This window comes from Spinacia oleracea, chromosome 2, assembly GCF_020520425.1.
Source record: "Spinacia oleracea cultivar Varoflay chromosome 2, BTI_SOV_V1, whole genome shotgun sequence".
Lineage (NCBI taxonomy): Eukaryota > Viridiplantae > Streptophyta > Magnoliopsida > Caryophyllales > Amaranthaceae > Spinacia > Spinacia oleracea.
In genome coordinates, this window is record NC_079488.1 from 33076701 (window position 1) to 33102023 (window position 25323).

At 36.1% G+C, this 25323-nt stretch overlaps 1 protein-coding gene and 3 long non-coding RNA genes across 9 annotated transcripts; 1 reads left to right on the top strand and 3 right to left on the bottom strand.

Moving 5' to 3' along the window:
• Nucleotides 1-2215: 2215 nt before the first annotated feature.
• Nucleotides 2216-7627, bottom strand: LOC110796761 (uncharacterized). Its single transcript, XM_022001845.2, has 5 exons — nucleotides 7217-7627; nucleotides 5466-5645; nucleotides 3530-3656; nucleotides 3289-3402; nucleotides 2216-2706 (listed from the first exon to the last, which is right to left on the bottom strand). The coding sequence occupies exons 1-5, from the start codon at nucleotides 7496-7498 to the stop codon at nucleotides 2591-2593; spliced, it is 819 nt and encodes a 272-aa protein (XP_021857537.1). The 5' UTR covers nucleotides 7499-7627; the 3' UTR covers nucleotides 2216-2590.
• A 527-nt stretch (nucleotides 7628-8154) lies between these two features.
• On the bottom strand, nucleotides 8155-14065 carry LOC110796759 (uncharacterized). 6 transcript variants are annotated; one of them, XR_002535672.2, is made up of 8 exons: nucleotides 12948-14065; nucleotides 12277-12657; nucleotides 11639-11790; nucleotides 11348-11532; nucleotides 10745-10822; nucleotides 10545-10636; nucleotides 8725-9851; nucleotides 8155-8641 (listed from the first exon to the last, which is right to left on the bottom strand). It is a non-coding gene; the product is annotated as an uncharacterized lncRNA (long non-coding RNA). The 6 variants fall into 6 exon arrangements; XR_008927741.1 differs by having other exon boundaries at nucleotides 8155-8472; nucleotides 8576-8641; nucleotides 8725-10636; nucleotides 12948-14061; XR_008927742.1 differs by having other exon boundaries at nucleotides 8725-8821; nucleotides 9461-10636; nucleotides 12948-14057.
• A 969-nt stretch (nucleotides 14066-15034) lies between these two features.
• Nucleotides 15035-19803, top strand: LOC110796767 (uncharacterized). Its single transcript, XR_002535673.2, has 2 exons — nucleotides 15035-15320; nucleotides 19221-19803. It is a non-coding gene; the product is annotated as an uncharacterized lncRNA (long non-coding RNA).
• Nucleotides 16332-18332, bottom strand: LOC130467814 (uncharacterized). The gene is made up of 3 exons (XR_008927743.1): nucleotides 17622-18332; nucleotides 17182-17246; nucleotides 16332-16482 (listed from the first exon to the last, which is right to left on the bottom strand). It is a non-coding gene; the product is annotated as an uncharacterized lncRNA (long non-coding RNA).
• Nucleotides 19804-25323: the final 5520 nt, after the last annotated feature.

Genomic DNA, 25323 nt, shown 5'->3' on the forward strand with positions numbered 1-25323 from the left:
ACTTTGCGGAGTCCACATAATCTTTGGAGTAAGGTATGTGTTGTGGGGGCGTGACTTAAATCTTAGAGTTTCAAGGTTAATCCACTCTTTGATCAAGGACTTGAGGGTTTCAAGGTTCGTCCACCCTTGGGTTTGTAAGTCATAATTCACTTCACTAAGCATTAAATGGTTTCAATTTACTTTATGTAACACCAAGTGTTATGTATTAAGCGCCTCTTATGCCCAATATTTTCCTCTTTTATTTGGTATCTTTTCTCATCTTTAGTGGGGGATTGTTGGAATTTAAAGATGGAAAAGTGCGCTCAAAACCTGCATGCCAGGTTTTCCAAAACCGGCAGGTTTCAAGCGCAAGTTGAAAAACGGACTTAAAAGGCATTTCTTGAAGTGCACCGAAAATCAGCCGGATTTGTGAAACCAGAGGCTTTGAGATCAGTTATTTGTGTTGTCTGTACACTCTATTTTTCTCCAAATAATTCGTCATTGGTAATAAACATGTCTTTTCATTACGGATCACAATTCACAGCCATGCCTCCGTTCCCAGTGACGTATCAACATCCGCCATTTACAACTATACCTCCTTTTCTGATCACGAATCAACCGAATTGCCGGCGAATGGAGAAGATGCCAAAATTCTGCCGTGCGGGCATTATTTTCACCCCGCCTGCGCAGACGAGTAGTTATTGACCAATCGTTTCTGCCCCCTATGCCGGTTTGAGTTGCCGGCAGCTGAACAAGAATGAAGATTTTATGTAAACTGGTTTCTTATTTTGGTATGTTATGTCAGAGTTCGAATTAAGTTTATATAATTCTTGAAGGAATTTTCCTTAATCATATACCCCCTTTGTCCCTCAATACTCGCACCGTTTTAACTAGATACGCTTGCCAATGTATAATTTGACCACCAATATCTTTAAGTACATATTATAGAGCGATTTCCTTCAATATTGTTTAAAGAACGTCAAATTCCCAAAATGCGCCACTTTTTAACTTAATTCCCACCATACCGTCCACGTCAGCATTAAAATCGGTCTTTTTTTTTTTTTAAACGAAGCGACACTAAACCGCTACCTGAGATAGCGGTTTATAATCACGTAAGTAGTACTATTTATAAATGGTTTAAAAAAAAACTGCATCAGCTAGGGGTCGAACCCACGACCTTTTGGTTAGAAAATAAACACTCTATCCGCTAATCTACAGACACTAATGTTGATAAGTTAAATTTAGAAATGTTTTATAATAAATATTAATAAATGGTTAAAAAGAAATAAACACATCAGGTAGGATTCGAACCCACGACCTCCTGCGTAGAAACAACACACTCTATCCACTGAGCTGCAGACACAATTGATGTCATAAGAGGTTACTTCTAAATTATATTTCTATTTAAACTGTAATTCATGTTAAAAATAATTTACAATTAAGTAAACCGCCATCTGTGATAGCGGTTTTGTTTTAATACAAACCGCTATCTGAGATAGCGGTTTATAACATTGAACCGCCATCTCAGATGGCGGTTTGCTTTAAAATGAGATAGCGTTTCAATGCTGAACCGGAAAAAAAAAAATTACTTCTCTTTCTCCCTTGCTTACGTGGACGGTATGGTGGGAAATAACTTAAAAAGTAACGTATTTGGGGAATTGTTGGATCTTTATGCAATATTGAAGGAAATCGCTCCATATTATAAAATTTATAAAAATATTAATATTTTAAAAATATATATTAAGATCAAGCCAACAATATATTACGAAGTATATACTAACATTTGTTTTCATATACAATTAATAAAATAAGGTCAAAATAAATTATGTAAATAGTGCAAAAAATTAAAACGGTACGAGTATTAAGGGACAGAGAGAGTACGAAATAAGTATCAAACAATTGTCTTATTTTTTTGCTTGCTCTATCATAATTTGTGGATAGGGTCTTGATTCTAATGTTGCACGTTTATTAAATATGTTTAAGCGTCGTTGCTTCTTAATTAAAATAAGGAAATCAAAGTTAATAATTTCAGGATATACACAACCTTCAAAGTTACGATTGCACGTAAGCATGAGATAAGTTCCAACGTTTCCATCAATCATTATCATTACCTCATTGGTTCAAAGAGGCTCCCACAAGAAGCGGGGTAAGAGGGGTTCGAATGTACACAACCTTACCCCTGCAATTGCAGAGAGGTTGTTTCCAATCCAACATTTCCATCAATGTGAAGCAAAAATGGCAACCACAACAACATTTGCTGATAAACAACATTTAGATTTTAGACCCTGTATTATGCAACGGTTCTTGCTAAATGCCCAACAACCAAAGCCACCTACAGCCTATGGAACAAGGACTAAAAACAGCTTTTCAGCCAATAGACCCAATACTATATCGGCATTCACATATGATATCACAACTAGCAATTTTCAAGCTAACTCAAAAGGAATTGGATAGAAAAATGTGTTCCTTTTTCTTAGCTATCAGGGGACATCACATCACCAACTGCGTGAAAATCTTCCACCATCATCAGCAAATGGTCTATTAAACCCTTAAGTTTCAAGCTGCATCAGTCTAAATCTAACGAACTGTAGATATCCATCCATCAAGTATACTAGCGTTGAAATGAAATTGAGTAAGAACCAGTATTAGGATCTTTCACAGCTTTGAAGTTGTCAACGCTCATTCCAAACCGGCCAAGTACATTGTTGCCCATTTCCTTGAGCTTCCCTGTAACATAAATATTTTAGGACTTTTGCTTTCATGCTTAGTAGTGGAAACAAAACAATGGACAAAATGGGAGAAAACATGACAAACAGATGTTAAGACGCAACACCCTATAATGTGATTTTAAATCAGCATTTCATCATACGAACAAGTCACATACTATTGCTATTATTTAAAACATGGGGTTGCACACTTGTAAATTTTTTAATACCGTTACTAAGTTCCAGTTACATACTGTATTTCATATTTGTGGATACTTCTGAACCTAGGTCAAGTCATTTGCATCTTTCTGATCTTTCGTTTGTAGCATTCAGCTGCTGGCCATAATGAAAGTCAAAATTTGGCTTTAACTTTAAATAAGGGGGAAATTTCAGAACAAACTTAGCGTCTGACTTGTTTTGCACACTAATCTCAGTATAGACAAAACCATGTACAGTATGAATCAACATCCATAAGCAAGCCACTTAAAAAAACAGGTAAGGAGCATAATACCAACGCGCAATACTACACAGTGATAAAGTAATTACAAAGGAGAGTGAAAATAAAGGAGAGGATCAGAGGAAGTGTGAAGAAGAAAACGGTTACCAATCATTTCTTCCTTCATCTTTTCCGCCTTTTCTCGGGCTAATGGCTCCATTCGAACAATATTCCTCCTAGCCTGTTCATTTGAAGCTTCAACTTCCAATATTTTTTTCATATCTGCAAGGTGTCCAAATTAAACCACCATGATGGTATGTATGCAAAATCCGTTTTTAGACATTACAAAAAATATCATCACTTTACTAAAAAAAAATAAACAAAATCTCGTAACAAATTCGCAGCTCACCAGAGATAGCTTCTTCATATCGTTCAAGCTTTTCATAAGCCTCTCCTCTCCTAAGAAGAACTTTGACATATGCTGGATTTAGTTCTATAGCTTTTGAACATTCCTTGACTGTCTCGTCATACTTTCCCTGAAAGAACAATATGCAAAAGAATCTAATTAAACAGCTAAAAGCCACAATCACAGGAGGAGACTGCCTTCTCCGAAAGAAGACTAGAGTTCTTAAAGGAAGCAAACATGTATAAACAGATAGATACAATATATTGGAGGGGGGAGGGGAGGGGAGTTATGTGTTCAATAGAGATGGATCACCAAATTCTAAGTCCCTGTATCTAATGCCCGGACAGTGTTAAACCAGAATAAGAGAGAAAGCTAACCATCCCCGCCCCCCCCCCCCCCCCCCCCCCCCCACCACCCCCACCACTTTTTTATGGAAGATCCAGTGATGTTGGCTCACATCCAACCCCCACCACACCTCTCTAGTGACAGCCAGACTCAATAAACACATAGATTTGTCATTTGTGTATCACTCCACCAGTCAGCACTGTAACTACAGTAATACTGCACCAGAATTATAAGCCACATATGATATTACACATTGCTTCCAGCTTACAGTTGGATACTTATCCATTGAAGGTGCTTGCGAGAAAAAGAGCCGATGACCATTGTAGAAATTTTTTAGATGCTAAATTAAAAAATTCAGTTTGTCAACTACCTAGAGGAACATGTCAATGAAATTGAACTAATAGCATTAGACTTTCAACCATCGTTCAGTAGCTGGCGCACCACAGTACCAGAAGCAACAGAAACTCAAGGGAAGAAAATTTATAAACCTTATAACTAAGCAATTATAAGATGCATGAACCTTGATACCAAGAAGGGAATAGGAAAATGGAAAGAAATGCAATAATAAAATGGCGTGTTATCAGATAAGTCGAAGGCTAAGACAAACCTTGGAGACTTAGAGCTAGTCTCGAGTTATGGATGATTATATATTTTAAACTATTACCATTACCTCAAGACTTTACAAGTAAAACTAGTTACTTTTATAATCATATATCCGCAACATTTGTCTAAGCACAAAAATATTCCCCAAAGCTTCACCATCACTACAAATTCACGAGTGATTACAGCTCGTTCCAAAAGTCATTATGTACACCAGATTATAGAGGATATTGAACCAAGTATAATTATGACTTACTAGACTTAACTAACTAAAACTTACTCATAAAGCTAGTATCACAAATATGTTTTCCCCCTAAGAACTCACTCTCTCTGTATAATAAAAGGGAGGTTACTTTGCTAATTGATATGTGAAAGAAGCAGCCCAAACTTTGCATTAATAAAACTGCAATGACTTATACAGTTACACTTATTAGAAGAAAGAAGTAAAAAATCTACTCTGACTTATTAGAAAATATCAACCCTAACTCCCTAAGAATTCACAGACGTAGCTCAATTAGAAAACACTACACCCGCCGCCCGCCGGCCCCCCAACCAACCTCCTCTGCAGTTTCCACTCCATTCTTGACAAAACTGTGAAGCCCCAAAAGACAAAACGAGGGGAAGGGTAAAAGAAAGTTTTTTGCCAAGAAAGAACAAATCACAATGCAAAAAAATGATCCAAGATTCAATATAATTTATGAACCTAGTCTCCTTTCGGAAAAAAGGGGAAAAACTAAAGCTAAATTTTCAGTCTTGGGGATAAGACCAATAATTGATATCTACATTAGTTCATCTTACATTTCTTCCCCACCTAAACCATTCAATAGAGGAGGTTCATCATTTAGGATTTATTCTTACGGCATTCATATTAATGCCAAGACATAATGTGCCAATTGTATGATTTGTATCTTGTCAATTTAGAACTGGCCAAATGTCTAAAGCTAGCACACATCAGTCTACAGGACCATTATCAGTAAGAAGAAAAGTAGTATACCAGTTTCAAGTAGCATATTCCACGGTTTGAATGGCATATGGAGCGTAGCTCCACTGATTCTGGCATTTCTGGAGCAACTTGCAGGGCAGACTCATACTTGGACAATGCATCCTCAAACTGACCATCTTTAAACAACATATTTCCTTCTACTTTTGCTTCATTAGCTTGCGCTAGCGCCCTCTGGTTAACAATAGAAACAAGCCATCAACAATTTTTGAAAAAATGAACAGCAGTCCTATGTCAACTTAATATATAAAGAACACAAGACTGCCCACAAGGCCTACAAGTACAGCAGGAAATTAGGTATTGCAAGCACTTGAAGAGACTAACTTCATCTGTCAGTCATTACATAAAACATTTACTCCCTCCGTCCCGGAATACTTGACCTGTTTTCCTTATCGGGCCGTCCCTTAATACTTGACCTGTTTCTAAAAATGGAAATATTCTAACAATATTATATTATTTCTCACTCCACCCCTATTAACCCACCTACCCCCTACTCCATACAAAAAATAATTAAAAATTCAACACCTACTCTCCCCCAACCCCACCCCTTTACACATTTTCCACTAACTACATTAAAATAATACCACACTATCAACTACTACCTATTAAATTAAATAAGTCAATTCAAGTCCCTTAAAATATGTGCCGGTCAAACCGGGTCGAGTATTCCGGGACGGAGGGAGTAGCATATAAGGAAATTGATATATGCAACCTCTTAGGCTACCTATAAGAAGCTAAAAGAAGAAACTTTAAGCATCGGCTAAACATTAATAACACCAGTAGACACGTGATTTTTCATAATTTGTTAATCGTATACTCATGGACATTTTAGGAAACATATTTAATGCATATAGAGTTATAGACTATAGAGATCTATGTTACTCCGACTCTTTATTTCACCTCAAATACCCGTCACACATACTCAACAACAACGGTGGAGAAGAATATTATCAAACGAGTCCAAAAATCATTAACTGGGTGGGTTCAATTCCCTGAGTATTGAAGCATTGACATAAGTTTTACTTTGAGAACAGATCGATATTACTCCAAGTAAGTGGGATAAATTGAACCCATTTTCTTGAAGGTGGCTCCGCCCCTACCCAACATTCGGTAAGACATTTACTCTTCATTCTGGACCAAAACCATGCAAATTTTCATAGAATGGCAGGTTCACACACTTGGACACACACCCATGTTGAGACTTCAAGCTGTGTTTGAGTAACATAGCCCTATAAGCCCTTAAGGCCGCCTATGTCAAAACCGTATATATATATTAGAGACATCTGGCTCTCCAGCAGAACCTATCAGCTATCTATATCAACCCTTCTCTAAAAGACCGGAACAGAAATTGGAAATCTGAAATGGTTTCATTTTCAGCAATCCTTCCAATGACATAACCTGACAGTATCAAAACACCAAACAAAACGAAAGAAGTTGAAACGACTATGTTTCGCAAACAACCAAATATCGTCCTCAAATTGTATGTCTAAGTAACAAATACGAATTAAGAAGTACGCATTTCTCTAAACAACAGAAAAATCAAACGCAGAGTAGCAGGAAAAAAATCCCTAAATTAAGCAAAAAGCCCAATCAATAGAAGAAGAATCAAGCTCAATATGCAAAAATGTTCAAATTCAGCTTCAATTTCAAAATAATTGCAATAATGAAATCAACATTAGGTTACAATTTCGCTTAAAATCTCATACAATTCGATAATCATAAGACAGAAGAGAGAGAAAGAGCACCTGTTTCAATTGATAATCATCAAGAGCATCTTCATAAGAATCATCCTTAACAGCCGTCAATGGCGCAGATTTTTCTTCTTGTTGTTTTTGTTCGTCATCACCATTATCGTCGTCGCCAAAGTCGGCACCTCTATCAGAATGATCACCTTCGCTAGCCGTTTCGAAACCATCCGTTTCGTCTTTGTTGTTGATGGAACTCGTTTCAGGTTCTGAATCGAGTTTCTTGTGGATGATCTCTGATGCTGGAGCAGGTTCGTCGTTCGCTTGTTCGATTAGCACCATCTTTTAGAGATTTCTGGGGGGAAAGAAGTTTAGAATTGCCAAGGTTAAAGATGAAGAAGGCTCAAGGTTTTGGGTATTAGACGGGACTAGTGTAGACGTAGTGGGTATTTTGTGTAATTTGCTTCGAGAAACCTCTCAGCTTTTCTTCTTTATCTTGCTCACTCATTTGGGAGGAGGATTATTTTTTTATTTTTTTCAAGTACACAAAAGTTAGGATAATTTTCTCTTAAAACTATAACTTATCTAAACTAGGAATCAGACTGCGCGCTATCGCGCGCGGACGCCTGTCAAGAAAAACGATAAATTTTGTTTATGAAGAAAGGAGGCCAGCAATGTATGTGTCTAATAGACGAATTGAACTCAGTCTTATTGTACATAATGTCAGCGACAATATAAAGTAAAAGTGTATTACCCTTTAAAATGATATCATACTAAAAGAAACAACTAAATAAAATTATATTTGTGATATTTGCACTTTGTGTTACTACATAAGTGAATAGAAAATAACGGTTGCAATATTAGGGTAATATGGAAAGAAGAATACTAAGGAAATCTATGGTTCATCGAGCATAAAGTTCATAAGCAACACTAAACCCAAAATTTACCATCAACAAAGCCTTTTCAAAGGATGTAATTTACACTTATCAAACATAGTATACAAAAAATAAAGTTACATACATAAGTCGAAATGTAGACAGTCTTACAACTAACATTCTGTTGCAAATTCTACACAAAGAAAAAAGATGATAACTGAAAAAATAATATACTGATGAATTTAACAAATATTATGATAATCTATAGAGATTTTTAATAGTTACAAAAAAACATATGTGGCTGCTGGAAGCTCGATTGGAAGTAATTCTCATTTCTCGCAGCTCAAAGTTTTGTAATCAGAACAAACTCGATTGCCTGTAATTCTCCCAGCTCAATTCTTCCAGCTCAATGTTGGAACGCCTCTTTACAGCAAACCAAGCCTGACACATAAGGAACATGAACATCCTTTTACACATGCTTGCTTAAATCTTGAAATGATATTCATACATGCGCTCATCCTATAGCCCCGCGTTTCTGGCTTACCACGCCGCAATTAGAAGAGATTGTTCAGCCACCCACAAACCTGAAACCAAACTCAGGGGAACGTCCCTGACATCCAAAGGAAAGATGAGTTAGATTGTTGCCTTGTTTGGTTGAGTTGAACAAATGGTGCAATGCACATCATTACTGACCTTGAAAGTGGCTAAAGTTCTACGCCTTTCATGTATCACCAACCAGCTAGCAGATGAAAGTATGTATTTGAATTATTATTTCATACCAAGCAGCCATCTGAATCACAAGAAGCAATACTGTATCAACCGAAAACACAGGCCAGTGAGAGATGAACTCTTCCATCTCCCCCCAAGACTTTCGTTTGGTTCATTAGATAAACTTTACTTTTCATACGTTTTACTCTTAATTTGATTTTTTTGGGTGTAAACTCAGGAAGATCATAAGTTGTAAAGCCTTTGACTTGCTGCTAAATTATAATGAGGTTAATAACCACTGCTTTCCTGCTTGAGAGATCAGTAATTACCTCCTGTTTGAGTTTTGCTAAAATCATATCAGAAGGAATTGAAGCTCAAATATCTCCACTGCAAGCACATACATTTTTTATCTTTGACTTCACAAAAGTTTTTTATTCAAAATAATCATCTATTCTGACACCCTTCCAAATGAATCTATAAGAAGCAAGTGGTCATAAAGTGAAATCATTCAGAGAAAATATGAGATACTAAACGAGAACATGATCTTGATCGTCTCTTTTTATTCATATATATCGATAATTTGTAACATTTTGTAGCAGGAAGCGTAATTCCATTTACAATAATTCGTTATGGATTCCCCTGGTAAAATGATATCCTATTGTAATTTCCCCTTACATGTAAAGAAAACTAAAAATACTGGCATTGTAGATCAAAACCTCACCACCCACAATCAAGTATCCAATTCTCTGAACGGGTCCAAGATATTGGTGACGAAGCTAGCTTACAACACACAAAAAAACAAGACAAGCATAACATAAAGTCAGAATTAACTGGGACGATCAAGTCTGTATAACAATCACATACTGAAAGTAACTCATGAACGCAGGCGGCCTTGGTGACCTTGGCACCAATTGGGTCCTTCTTCTCGATACTCTTGATGGCACCAACAACAGCATTCTGTCTCATGTCCTTCACAGAAAAACGACCAAATGGAGAGTACTCTGCGAAAGCTTCACCACCATTGGCCCAGCATCACCATTCTTCAAGAAATTAGGGTCCTTCTCGATCTTCTTTCCAGACCGCCTATCAATCTTGCTCAGAAGCTCAGAAAGCTGAACAACAATGTGAGAGGCATGGCAGTCCAGGATTTACTTTACATTAGAAAACATTTATGTCATCATTAGTCAAGGAAATATCCTGACATTTTAATTTAAGGCATGATGGAGATCCAGTATCACAGACAAAAAAACTATAGAACCAGTCACTATACCTCACAGATACCACGGATGCCATCGTCACATTTCAAGACAATCAATAAATAGCAGACTTACTATTACACAACTGATGATGTGATGATGTTTTCCGCATCACTCACACACTTCATTCGTTTCCTACATTGTTCATCCAAACAATTAGGTAAATACTTGTACTAATTTTAACAGTTTTACTTTTCTTTTGTTATCCTTCATTTAAGGTTTCAATCATTTTCCATATCAAATGATTCCGAAACACTGTTATGCTACAAAATAAAACTTGGATTCTTTGCAGATATTCCAACAAAAAGTTAAGCACCAAAGATAGTCAAAACTCAAAACCCCACAGCCATCTCCACCACCCTAATTCAGGAATATCCTTCCACCTTGACCCTTCCACAGTATGATGCAAAATGAGATTGCAAAAGGTAAAGACTTAAAAGACAATTTCCAAGAGGCTGTTAGCAACAATATTTATGGTGTATGAATAATTACTAAGTCTAATAACCACGTACAATTAATTACTTATAGCTCTTGGTTAGTGATACTTACAAATCACCAACCACTCTTGGTCAATTCATGGCAGTAATTTCAAAGAAAAAGATCGGCATACGACTGTTCATCAACCACATTCGCAACTCTTCCTGTTTTAAGAGCAAAAGCATATTAAAAGATATGGAGTAACAACTACTCAATCAATGAATATTATGATAAGAGAGCAAAAGGCTATAAATAGATAAAAACAACCATACTTGTAAGCATGATGTAAGCGTACTTCTGAACTATAAGACCATGCGATAGACCTCACACTCCCATCTCCTCTCCAATCCCTGGCACACAACACAAGGCAAGCAAAAATATAAAAGAAGAGTTTTAGTACCCATATATAAACGAAATTAAAGGAGTGTACCCATATATGACCACCGCCTAGTTAGTATAAATAACCAAATGCACCAGTAAATATTCTAAAAAGTATAAATAACTAATGAGTAGAGAAAGCTAGTGGACCAAGCACCGACCAATCAGCTCCCAATATAGAAAGGTATATCTTTTGTTATTTATATAAATAAATCTATTATCCAATAACATTGAATTGAAAAACGCTCACCCAAAATATGTTAATACCTACAGTTAATCCCAGGATAATAATTCTTCGTATAACAGAAGTGTAGTAGACCAAATACCATTACTTGATTGTCTAAACTCAAGGCATAAAAGTAATCTAATCACGACACTATGAGTCTATGACTACTACATACCAAATATTAGCTTGCTAAGTGCAATTAGCAACACTAATTTTCAATTCCTCTGTAGCATGTTAATTCTAGATGCCTGTATCAGAATTTAGTACAAACCTTGTCAGACATCTTTCCATCATGTAGTGTTCCATATGAGCAGGAACTGGTCCTCTTCAGGCAAGATGTGTGTGGAGGCTTAGGAACATTACTTAAACAGTTAAACTCCGTGTGATCTCCGGAATAAGTGTCTCCTCCGTGACCTCTAGCCTATTCTTGTCGGATTAACAGGAACCTGAAATTGACTGTCACCTCCAAACTTATTGTAGCTTATCTCAGTTTTTAACTTTGCTTTTTATCCAAGCTCATAAACTGTGTTGTAGACCATCAGGATGAGAGACAATTAGTTACCTGTTGTCACCTGAGACTCAAGCTTCCAAACCATTATAGAAGTAAGACTTTTATCCATTTTGCTTCATCACTTTAACACTTTCCCCTTCCACTAAACATCTTTCAACGACCTGGTAGAGAAAAAAGCCTTAAAAGGCCCTTTCAAAAGTTTCCTGTCAAGGAATTGGAAGGTAAATCATTCTTGCCTTTTTTTGATTTCCAAAAAATAACTCGTCATTTCGAGCTTCAGTATCTAAAATTGAAACAAGTAAGAAAGGGCAAAACTGATCTTTAGTCAAATAATTATGACTCACAAAGAATAAACTGAGATTTAACTCAACTCATAATGACAAGATTGATATCAAACAAACACAGTAAGTCGTTGAGACTTATTTCTCTAACAGAAAACAAAGGTACTTAATCCTTAGTATTTCAACAGAGATAATACAAGATCAATACAGTAAAGAAAATTACTCCCAACCAGTTGCACTGCATTATAACTTGAAATCATTGACAACAAACTATATGATGCTAGTATCACATTATTATCAAGGAGTGTGAAATTTCTAAAGTGAGCTATCCAATTGTAGGTCATGAGCAATCTTGGTCTGTCACTCTTTAAGATACACATAAAGCAATTGACTGTCATTTGCACTCACTTCGTCTCTAGATCAAGGATTATTTTGATGTTAAACAGTCCCATCTTCCAGTTGACCTATGACCTCCAACTGCAACAAAACTTCTCTAATTGTCGGCCTTTGTTGCCCATCCATGTTTAAACACTTCTTAGCCAGATTTGCTAGGATGCTTTCTTTCCTACCATATTTCACAACCTGAGGTGCCAATATATCATACAAGTCCAAAGTTCTCATACCTGATAGAAACCACAGTCCACAACATTAAATTTTGCCCATCAGCGGAGTTAGGAGAACTAATTGTCCTTTTCTATGTCAAAAGCTCCACAAGAACTACTCAAAAACGGTAAACATCACTCTTCTCGGTGAGCTGGTGTGAAAGAATGTATTCAAGATCAAGATAACCTAATGTGCATTGAAAGCAAGTGGTTAAATGAGTTTTATCAGTAGCAATAGATCTTGATGTTCCAAAATCAGACAGTTTTTCTCTATATTTCGCATCAAGAAAAAAAAAACAGTTCATCATCCTCTAAATATTTACTGAATGAAAAAATAAGTAGCCTTCACGAGCTTCAATTGAGCCTCACAAAGAATAAATCTTCCACACGCAAAATATGGGTCACATATAAATGGAAGTAAAATAAAGCAACAACATATTGATCGAATACAAATAGCTTTACCAAAAGAACAAATACCTGCTTCCTGAGGATTTCCATCTATAGCCATTCCTGCACTGGAAGTAAGGCTAACTTTTTCAGAATCGAGAGCCTTAATTACTCCGTATAAAACTTCACCAAAATGAGTACTTGCCAATCTTTTGTCTCTCCCCCAATCAAAGCACATTGAAGAAATCACATCCGCATCAAGTTTCCAAAAATTCTCTTTCATGAGCCCCGACTTTGCTATTAATTCTATGTTCTCTACACCTAAACCATCTCTCTGAGTTCTTGGATTTGCTCATCTCTCTTTTTTACAATTTCACTTTTTTTTGCTCCTACCAAATATCTTAATGCAGAACGAAATCAAAACTACAAAGAAATGATCAAATAATTAACTTTTTAGAAAAAAGAAAGATGAGTACTTTGAGGTGTTGAGGAGAAGCTGTGCGACCTCGTCCTTGAATGCCAATTAGAGTATCAACAAATCGATTCTCGTCTTCGGTAAAATCAAAACCCAAACATTTGTTAATAATCCTAGAATCCTAAAATCCTAAAATCATAACTGAAAATCTGGAAAAACAAACTGAAAACCCAGAATCCCAAAATCTTAACTGAAAATCCGGCAAAACAAACCCCCAAAAGTACGACGAACCAAACTGAAACCCTAAAATCAAAACCCCAAAAATTTGGTTGAAAAATCAAAGTACCAACATAACTGGACAAAATAATCCACCATCCTGCTTCAAACGGTGGGATTTCGCAGGGACCTTTTCTTCTGAACTGCAAAAAATGAGGGAGAGGCCGACACAAACCCGATCTCGCCTACAATTGCGCCTATCCTCTGCCTCGTTTTTGGCAATTCAAAAGAAAAAGAAAGATCCACCCCCGCCATCAAAAAGATCACCTACCCCCGCCATCAAAATGTTGTTTTCCTTTGTTCTTGCTTTGAATTCGAATCCCATGGTTGATTAGTGAGAGGAGGAGAAGGAAAGAAGACAGGGGCGAATGGTGAGTTTTTCTAGGCTGGTGAGTTTTTTCGGACGCCATTGTTGAGGAAGAGGAGAAGGCTGGCGCCATTACTGAGGAAGAGGAGAAAGACCGCAGATGGCAAAGAAAGGAGGCCAAATGTGGCAAAGGAGTAAGGGTAAAACGGGTATTCCACGTTAATTTACTGTTCCAAACTTGATGTTGTTGCTTTTATAAGGGTTATAGATCTAATCTAATATACATATATAAAGGAGTCATATTTGCTGAAAGATTAGAGCACCACCTAAGATTACTAATGGTTTCGGCCAATGAAAAATAAGATTTCTAATTTATTTTTGAATTAAAAAAACCAAGTGCCACGTAGATAATAATTAGGTGCCACGTAGATATTTTAATTAATTAATTATTAATATATACAACTCCATCGAAAATCAAACACTCTAATAATTAAAAAATAATCGATTGTCGCGTAGATAATTAATTAGGTGCCACATAGATATTTTAATTAATTAATTAATTACTAATATATACAACTCCATCGAAAATAAAACACTCTAATAATTAAAAAATAATCGATTTCCACGTAGATAATTAATTAGGTGTCACGTAGATATTTTTAATTAATTAATTAATTACTAATATATATACAACTCCGTCTAAAATCAAACACTCTAATAATTAAAAAATAAATCTAAATAAAATTCATCCAAAATCAAACAATAATCTAAAATAAATTAAATAAAATTCAATTTAAAATCAAATATTAATCCAATATTAGAGCGCCACATAGAAAATTCTAATGGTTTCGGCCAATGAAAAATAAGATTTCAAAATTAATTTTGAATTAAAAAAAACGAGTGTCACGTAAAGAAATTATTAACTTTCACGTAGATTTTTTTTATTAATTATTTTTTAATATTACGCATATACAATTTCATCAAAAAACAAACACTTTCATAATAAAAAAAATCTAAAATGAAATCCAATGAAAAATAAAAAACTAATCTAATCTAATATATAAAAATGGTATATACATAGGATTTTTATTTAAACATAAAAATTTAATAGGGCTAAAATCTAGTATATATATATAGAGAAAGGCTTCCGTAAGAACACTTCTTACGCTGAGAACACATCTTACGGTAAGAACACTCTCTGTACCGTTGGATCAAATCTAATCTAACCGTCCATATCAATAGTGTGACTAATGGCATTTGCTGTAATTTTGTGAACTAAAATCTCGGTAGTTTCTACTGACGCATAATTTGTGGTGCTCCCCCTCTCTCTCCCCAGTTCTCGACCTAACCCATGGCATTGATCGATCTCCATCAAATTCTGTGAATTTGTATCAAAAACTTCCACAAATTCAAGGGATTCTTCACCAACGCTCCAGTAATTCTGCTATTTAGGTTCAATTAAGAGGTTCGATTTCAATTTTGGTTTTTTCTCTAAAATCGTGCTATAATTTCGCCCATTTTTACCCTAACTTTTTCATCAATTTCGTTCAAATTCATGCAATTTTACATTATATAATTGATTATCTTCACCGATTTTTCTAGATTTCGTGTTTTTTAGGATTATCGAAGGTGTGGTTCCAAATTTTGGTTTAGTTTTCAATTTTGTAATTACTTATATTTTGTTGATTTATGTGTTTGATTTAATTTGTTTATTTTCGGATTATAATTTGATTGAATAACTTCTAGATTTCGTATTTTTTATTTAAATTAGTTTTATTTTTCTAATAGTTCATAGCTTGTCCTTCGATTCCTTCCACTATTCAAGTTAAATCGATTCATTGACGTTTGTGAATCAGTGCCAATTTGAACTTTGGTATTTTACTTGTTCATATGAGTGATGATATGTGTTTGAAGTGTACTGTCATTTTGATTACTCTAAGGTTCTATTCTACGAATTGTAAGTAAAACAAAATTGTTTGATTAAGCTTGAACAGAACATTAGTAAAAACTCTGTAGTTTCGGGTCCTGGTTTTCTTGTTTAATTTGACTGAAATCTCCAGTCCTTTTACAAAGAGGAAGATGATTTCCAGTGAAATTTGTGGAAAATCAAAAGTGGAAGTTGAGAAGTTTATTCATATGTTCTAAAATGCTTACGTTTATGTTCTAAATTGTATTGCATATGTTCTAAATCTTTTTCACTTTGCGCAATGGGTCTCTTTCTCTAACTAATTACGTACTACTCTTTTATATTAACTCAAAAACACATTGACTACAACCACAAGGTCACTTAAATAGAACCTATTTTAATTGTGGTGGAGTCTGCTTTACCTTTCTGAAGTCTATGTGTAACGCCCCGACCTCTAATTCAAGAAATTAAGCAGCGGAATTAACCTAATTCGGTCGGGACATTACTGCCGTAACTTCCTCTTGGAAATTACAAGGCAACTTTCATAACATGAGCTATTAAAACTCCAAATTAATATAACAATCCTTTATATTCCAAAATAAAAGTACATAACTTACTAAAAGTTCTTAATTAAACTATTAAAATGTTAAGCATAAACTAGGTGATTAATACTAAAGTGAAATTCCTCGCCACTACTCGTTTCCATCGTTCCCCGCAGTACCTAAAACAGAAAACAAAACGGTGAGCCGAAGACTCAGTAACGACTACCCTAACAACGTAAATTCATTTTAATTCATTTTATTTGATAACACAGGGAGAATAGAATAAGTAAAACATTTAATAAAACATCATAATTAATTCATTCATAAAAACCTTTTAGTTAACATGCTAGTTGTCGGCAAGTACGAACCGTGAAGAAATTCTACACTGGGCCTGGGCTCATCATCGAAACATGGGGCCTGGGCCCTGAGCCTGGGCTCATAAACCATGGGAGCCTGGGCTCGTAATCCATGGGTGGACAGGTGTCCGTGGTGCATGCATGACCGATAGATAGGAAGATGGTAGTTTATATACCGCCAGACAAACCAGGTCTTTCACTTTCATTTATCATGTTTTACGTATTTTTGTTAAGCCTTGGCTTTTATATTCAGTTGAAATAACATAACTCCTTTAGATGATAAAACATCATTTTGATCCTGGGATCAATAAAATATCGTTTCTTTCATGGCATCGCATCAATATCATTTTATGAGAAATTACAATCGAATCATATAAATAGAAATAATACAGTCAAAACACAATTCATTTCCCGTAATTCAATAAAACATGTCAAAGCATTCAGTTCATAAATTCAATCACATCGTCATAATTTCATAAACACATTTAGAAGGGAATTGCGGGTACTAGCAATAGCCGTTACCTCACTTCCGCGATTTTGCTAAGGATTTTCCTTGGTTCGTTCGTCCTGAGCTCCGATTCCAATTTCTTTCAAAATATTAAATCATTGAATTAGTACTGAATCGATAAATAATTTTAAAATCATTATTTTATAAAATCATAAATTCAAAAGTAACTAATTTAGAAATAAAGAATTTTTAATAAAAATATAATTTCACAATTTAAACATTAATAATCGAAATTTCAATCTAAATATTTATTTATATTTCATAAATCGATTTTCGTAAAAATATTATTTAAATTCTATCTTGTTAAGTAAAGCTAGTAATTAGTGAAATCGATATTCAATAATTAAACCTGAAAATAATAACGATTTATTAGTAAATAATTTCATCATAGAAATTTATTAAAACATGGAACTAAATAAATTCGAAAATCTGAAATAATTAGAGAGTTTCTTACCCAAAAGCCCAAACTAGAATGGCCCAATTAAATTGTGGGTTTTAAAGGATAAAATAACCAAAAACCAAAATTTGATTTTGGTTTTCTGGGAGCAGGACGCGGAACAGGGGAGGGGAGAACACGAAGAGAAGGAGAGAAGAGGAGGGAGGAAAGGAGGTTGGCTGGGGTGGCTCGACGATGAAGGGCGGCGATGATGGCGGTGGTTTGGTGGCGGCGGAACGACGAGGGAGCGAGGAAATGAAGCACAAAGTAGGCGAAACAGGGGAAGTTTGGGGGTGTTTCTGGGTGGTTTTGGGCTGCGGCTCGCCGGAAATAGGGAGTCTGAGATTGGTTGGCAAGGTGGTGGTGACAGTTGGGAGTGGTGTGGGTGGTGCAGCGAGGCGGGGGAAAAGGGAGAGACAGGGGAGTGTGTCGAGAGGAGGGGGAGGGAAGGAGGTGGTGCGTGCGGTGGCACTGTGGGGCGACGATGGTTGGGGTGGTTGTGTGGTGTTGGACGAAGGTGGCAGTGGTGGTAGCCGGTGGTTGCGGTGGTGTTTGCGGTGGTGGTTCGAAGTTACAAAAACAAGGGGAAGTGAGATTTGTTTGATTTTCAATTCTGATTTTTGGCTTGAGAAATTTGGGATTCTGGTGGTTGGGTTTATAAAGGAAGAAAAGGAAGAGTTCAATTTGAACATTCCAATTGAATGTAGACCAGATTGAGGGAAAAGAAGAAGGAAGGATGAACTTAGCTTCTCTTCCTCTGGTTCACGTGGAGAGCATGAGAAAAGAAGTGAAAATGAAGTTTTATTTTTGAGGGTGTTTTGGTCATTTCGCAATATTAGGCCAAAATTTCAGAAATTTGTTGCTATTTTTAGAAACTACTAAAAATAGAAATGTTTAGTTTAAAATAATTCTTAATAAAAATATCGTTAACGAAAAATAAATAAATTTTCGTTTATAAATTTATCGTTTAAAATAAATCATAAAACGTTTAAATTAACGAAATTCGATTATTCGTAATTATTTAAAACGAAATCAAGTTAATAAATATTTTTAATTTTAATAAATCAAGTTTAAAATTTCGGGGTATTACACTATGCAGACAATTTCAAGTGGAAGGGTCCTCCAAAGTAGGCAACCTAGATTTCATAAGTTGCTTTTAGTATAAGTTTTTTTTCTTGATCGTTAATGGTGCATTTTCTATTTGTGTGTTCCTTGTACTTTATGCTAAGTTGTAACTTAGTATGTCTTCTAATTGATTTTAGTTATATGGTTGAGTGTATATGTTAATTCGAATTTGGATAGTTAAGCTCAAAAGTTCCGAACTAGACATAATTTCAACAATTCATTTGAGTCCATGTTCTAAACGTTAACTCTATTGTTCTAAATAGCGTGACATATGTTCTAAACTTTTTTGTGATCATTATTAACTGTGTTTAGAACAAGTACACTCTATTCATAGACACATGATTTAGTTTTATTGTTAACTTTGTTAACTTTATATTAACAAAGTATATTATGATTTTACAAGTCCTTACTTTTAGATAGTGATGGTCATTGCAACTTGTATTACCGATTGACCTGACTGACTTCTTGTGATGCTTGTGCTTTTTGATTCAGGTGTGAGGCATTCGATACTTACCCGCGGACATATGACCTGCTGCATGCATCTGGTCTCTTTTCCACTGAGAGGAAAAGGTCGGAATTTTAACAGTACATGTGTCCCTTGCCCCTTATTGGTGACATTTAGTACGGTTAGAGAAGTTAGGGAAACACAAACAGGATAATAATTATAGTTCCTCTTCGCTCCTCTTTTTCGCGGATGCAATATATACTATCATGCTTGAAATGGGTTGTATACGAAGATCAGAAGGCTCAGTTTATGTACGAGATTCGATTTCTGTCTTGGATGAGCTTCAAGAGCTTGCAACTGCAACCTAATTATTTAGCAATCAATATCCTCTACCAAGGCAGTCAAAGCACCATCATAGGAGCTGAAATTGCAGATAAGTACAGCTTGTACTTCTATATGATATCATATTATCATGTTCTAGATTATTGTTGTATATGTTCTAAATTATCGTTGCATATGTTCTAATTGTCGTGGTATATGTTCTAAAGGTTTATGTATCTGTTTTGAGTGTCTTTGTAAATGGAACTTCCAGAAACATAAATTATTTTATGTTCTTAAATGTTTTTTAAAGCCTATTAGCTCAAAATGGTTGAGCAATGTGTCATTGCACATGAGTGTAGGTTCGAGTCCTACATAGGCTGGAATAATTACGAGTTAAATTTTCCGTCAACTAAAGAAAAGACATTGGTCAGTCAGGATTCAGGAAGGTATAATATGTACAATAGACAACATTTCTCCCCGACCGTTGCTAAACAATAGCCCTCCTATTAAAACTCATACATCGATGTTTTAAAACATTGTATGGTTATTCTAAATAGTGTAGCATATGTTCTAAACATTAAAATATATTTTTAGACACAAATAAAGATTGTTCTAAACAGTGTAGCATATGTGTTTCTATTACCAGTGGTTGCAACCGAGTAGCCCAAACCAATTTCAGTTTGTTTGATCTTAGGTTGAGGTAATATGAGATTAAAAAGCTAATTCGAGCTTAAAGAGTCAAACATGTAGTCAATCGAGCTTTGCTCAATTTTTTAACGAACACTTTTTATTTTAGGTTGGTCATTAACATAATAATGATATTTGACCGAAATATTCTCACATAAAAAATATTTTAAAGTCTTTTTTAATCCATGTTCTAAATAGTTGAACTTGTGGTCTAAATAATGTGGTATATGTTCTAAACTTATGTAATTAACCTACGTGGGATTCGAACCCACATCTTTTGTGCATTTGCACAAAGCTCTACCTATTGAGCTAGTAGGCTAGTTGTTTTTCAATAGAATAATTAAAAGTAAAGAAAAAACCTAAACAACTATGTCTTTGGGAGTACGAAGCAAACCTCTTACAAAATGTTGAACAGTTGACAAAACTTCCTGAAATGTATTGGTTTTGCTGCTGCTACTCTCGTCTGTTCTACTCGTGCTACTTGACATTGGAGTTCTAGAAGCTGACAAAGGTGAGGGAGAAGTTTGAGGTTTCTTCAATCAGAAGCTTCGAATTTGTCTCAGAAGATTGTCCTACAAAGTTAGAACATATCTTTCGAGTTTTAGAACATCTGGTTATTAAGTTTAGAACATCAAAATACCCATAAATTTATTACAAATTAATTCTGAAATTCAGAAAATAATCCCACAAAATTTAGAAAAAATAATTTATTTGATACTAAAAAGAGAACTGAAACCATTGATCTATATACACATTCAAGTTTTGATGTCAAATAGGATCAGAAAGATATGCGATGCTATGAGAGATAAAACAACCAAAGGTCAACCATATGGGACTGCTGGATATTTTTTTCAAGAAAAACCAGACCTTCAGGTTGCTGCCTATGCTACCAGATACAGTTTTGATGGCTGACACGTGACTTCTCTTCTTCCTGTTTTTCTGCATTCGGGTCAAAGTTGTTGATTAGTATCAAGTGAAGCATTCAGACAACTGATTAGCCATTGTTGATCTTTATCAAGATCAATCACGTTCGCACTGAAATTCACCAAAAATTCCAGCAAATTGTTCATAAACCATTTCAACAATAACAAAAAAATCAGAAAGCTTAACATTCCTTAAATAATTTAGAACACTATGTTTATAGTTTAGAACATTGTCTAATATAATTTAGAACATTGTCTTATATAACTGATTTAGAATTAGCTCTATGGGTAAATCACCTATGATTCTAGCCATGAAGTAAGAAGACAAGCAATACATTCCAGAGGCACGTTTCTTTGCAAAGATAGAGAGGTCTTGTTACTCTTGTAGGAAGGCGAAGAAAGAATTAAAAGAAGGAAATACTCCCCAAAAGATGGAGATGAAATAGAGCAAACCTACCCTATCTTGTATATCTCAAAAATCAGAGTGCAGATCATGAGTGCAGATGTGAAATGTCTCCCCAAAGGATGTGAAATGTCTAATGCTCGCCACCATGAGTGCAGATCTGCAGAAAACGTTCATCAACTCATATGCTTTCACAATCATCAGTGAGTTGAAGAACATGTTCCAAGATCTGGCTCGAGTCGAAAGATTCGAGACTCATAGGCAAATTCTTGAGACCAAGCTTAAGAAAGGCGAGCCGTAAGTCCACATGTTCTCAAAATGATTGGACTCATTGAGAATATGAGTCGGCTGGATCAGCAATTTTCTCAGGAAATGGCTATAGACACCATCATCCATTCTCTTCATAGCGGGTATGATCAGTTCAAACTGAACTACAGTATGAATAGTCTGGACAAAACGCTCACTGAGCTTCACGGTATGCTGAAGACCGCTGAAAAGACGCTCAAAAGTGATAAGCAGGATGTGCTTATGGTGCGTGGGGGCAAGTTCAAGAAATCTGGAAAGAAGAGGAATGCTAAGAAAGGTGGCAACAAGGCCAGCCCAACTAAGCAAACTGGCGCCAAATCTGTAAAGAGGAAGGTCAGTCAACCCACTTCTGAATCTGAATGCTTCTACTGCAAGAAGAAGGGGCATTGGAAGAGAGATTGCTTGAAGCTAAAGGAAGATCAGAAGAACGGAACAGTCGTTCCATCTTCAGGTATTTTCGTTATAGACTGTATACTTGCTAATTCAACTTCTTGGGTATTAGATACAGGTTGTGGCTCACACTTATGTTCCAATCCACAGGGACTAAGAAGAAGTAGAAAGTTAAGCAAGGGTGAAGTCGACCTACGAGTGGGAAATGGAGCACGGATTGCTGCATTAGCTGTAGGAACTTATTATTTGTCGTTGCCCTCCGGGCTAGTTTTGGAACTGGAAGAATGTTTCCATGTTCCAAGTCTTACTAAAAACATCATTTCAGTTTCTTGCTTAGATGCTAAGGGATTTTCCTTTTTAATAAAAGACAATAGTTGTTCGTTTTATTTTAAAGAGATGTTTTATGGATCTGCTAGATTAGTCAATGGACTTTATTTATTAGATCACGACAAACAAGTATATAACATAAATACCAAAAAGGCCAAAAAGGATGATTCAGATCTCACCTATCTGTGGCATTGTCGATTAGGCCATATAAACTTGAAACGCTTAGAAAGACTTCAAAAGGAAGGAATTCTAGAACCATTTGACTTAGAGGATTATGGTAAATGCGAATCATGTTTACTTGGCAAAATGACAAAGCAACCTTTCTCTAAAGTTGGAGAAAGAGCAAATGAACTATTGGGTTTAATCCATACAGATGTATGTGGACCAATGAGTACAAATGCTAGAGGTGGTTTCAGCTACTTTATCACTTTCACTGATGACTTCAGTAGATATGGTTATGTCTACCTAATGAAGCATAAGTCTGAATCCTTTGACAAATTCAAGGAATTTCAGAGTGAAGTAGAGAATCAATTAGGCAAGAAGATTAAGGCACTGCGGTCTGATAGAGGCGGTGAATATCTGAGCTATGAATTTGATGACCATCTGAAAGAATGTGGAATTCTATCAGAATTGACTCCTCCTGGAACACCACAATGGAACGGTGTGTCGGAACGGAGGAACAGAACCTTGCTAGACATGGTCAGGTCAATGATGGGTCAGGCCAAACTTCCATTAGAATTTTGGGGACATGCACTAAATACAGCTGCACTCACTATAAATAGAGCTCCGTCTAAAGCTGTCGAAAAGACTTCATATGAATTATGGTTTGGAAAGCCTCCAAATGTGTCTTTTCTTAAGATTTGGGGATGTGAAGTATACGTCAAACGATTAATTTCAGACAAACTTCATCCAAAATCTGACAAATGTATCCTTGTGGGCTATCCAAAGGAAACAAAGGGGTATTACTTCTACAATACATCTGAGAACAAGGTGTTTGTTGCTCGAGATGGTGTCTTTTTGGAGAAAGATCACATTTCCAAAATGACAAGTGGGAGAAAAGTAGAGCTCGAAGAAATTCGAGTCGAACAACAAACTCTAGAAAATGCTCAAGATGACATTCAGGATGAAACTCAGAGATCTTTAGAAGAATCTGGTGAGAATCATGGTCAATCTAGAAAAATGTTACCCCGCGTAGGTCTCAAAGATATAGATCTCAACCGGAAAGGTACTTAGGTATTTTGACGAACGAGAGCTATGACGTTCTATTACTTGAAAGTGATTAACCTGCGACTTACAAACAAGCTATGACGAGCCCTAGCTCCAAGCAATGGCAAGAAGCCATGCAATCTGAATTAGACTCCATGTCTGAAAACCAAGTATGGGATTTGGTCGATTTGCCAGATGGCTACCAAGCCATTGGAAGCAAATGGGTTTTCAAACTGAAAAAGGACAAGGATGGGAAACTTGAAGTTTTCAAAGCTAGATTGGTTGCAAAAGGTTACAGGCAAGTCCACGGTGTGGATTACGATGAAACCTTTTCACCAGTTGCAATGCTAAAGTCTATTCGGATAATGTTAGCAATCGCTGCATATTACGATTACGAAATATGGCAGATGGATGTCAAAACTGCTTTCTTAAACGGCGTTTTAACAGAAACTGTGTTTATGACACAGCCTGAAGGTTTTGAGGATCCAAAGAATGCTAAAAAGGTATGCAAGCTAAAGAAGTCAATCTACGGATTGAAGCAGGCATCCAGGAGCTGGAATATACGTTTTGATGAAGCAGTAAGTGACTTTGGTTTCATCAAGAACGCAGACGAATCTTGTGTATACAAGAAGGTCAGTGGGAGCAAAATTGCTTTCCTAGTATTATATGTCGACGACAAATTACTTATCGGAAATGACATTCCTATGTTGAACTCTGTCAAGATTTGGCTTGGGAAATGTTTTTCGATGAAAGATCTAGGAGAAGCACAGTACATATTGGGCATCAAGATTTACAGAGATAGATCTAAAAAGATGATTGGACTTAGTCAAAGCACTTATATCAATAAGGTGCTTGATAGGTTCAAGATGGCGGACTCCAAGCGAGGCTACCTACCCATGTCTCATGGAATAACTCTAAGCAAGACTCAGTGCCCAAAAACACTTGATGAGCGTAGACGAATGAATGGGATTCCATATGCATCATTGATTGGTTCAATAATGTATGCTATGATATGTACACGCCCGGATGTTGCGTACGCACTCAGTGCTACGAGCAGATACCAGTCAGACCCATGAGAGGCGCATTGGACTGCTGCCAAGAATATTCTGAAGTACCTGAAAAGGCACAAAGATGACTTCCTGGTCTATGGTGGAGATGATGAATTAATTGTTAAAGGCTATACGGACGCAAGTTTCCAAACCGACAAAGATGATTTCAGATCACAATCTGGGTTTGTCTTCTGCCTCAACGGGGGTGCAGTAAGCTGGAAAAGTGCTAAGCAAAGCACCATTGCGGATTCTACAACTGAAGCGGAGTACATTGCTGCACATGAAGCAGCAAAGGAAGCTATATGACTAAGGAAGTTCATAGGTGAACTTGGTGTAGTCCCCTCCATTAAAGGACCAATAGCCCTGTATTGTGATAATAACGGAGCTATTGCACAGGCAAAGGAGCCTAGACACCACCAGAGAGTCAAGCATGTACTTCGTAGATTTCACCTTCTACGAGAGTTCGTTGAAAGAAAAGAAGTCGAGATAAACAAGATTGGAACTGATGCCAACATATCAGATCTATTGACTAAACCTC

Bases quoted from the DNA above. Each gene is read 5' to 3' on its own strand.
- LOC110796761 (XM_022001845.2), bottom strand. From the start codon at position 7,498: ATGGTGCTAATCGAACAAGCGAACGACGAACCTGCTCCAGCATCAGAG. The intron at 3,657-5,465 runs GTATACTACTTT...TTGTTCTTTCAG, and splicing joins GAATATGCTACTTGAAACTG to GGAAAGTATGACGAGACAGT. The intron at 3,403-3,529 runs GTGAGCTGCGAA...GACACCTTGCAG, and splicing joins ATATGAAGAAGCTATCTCTG to ATATGAAAAAAATATTGGAA.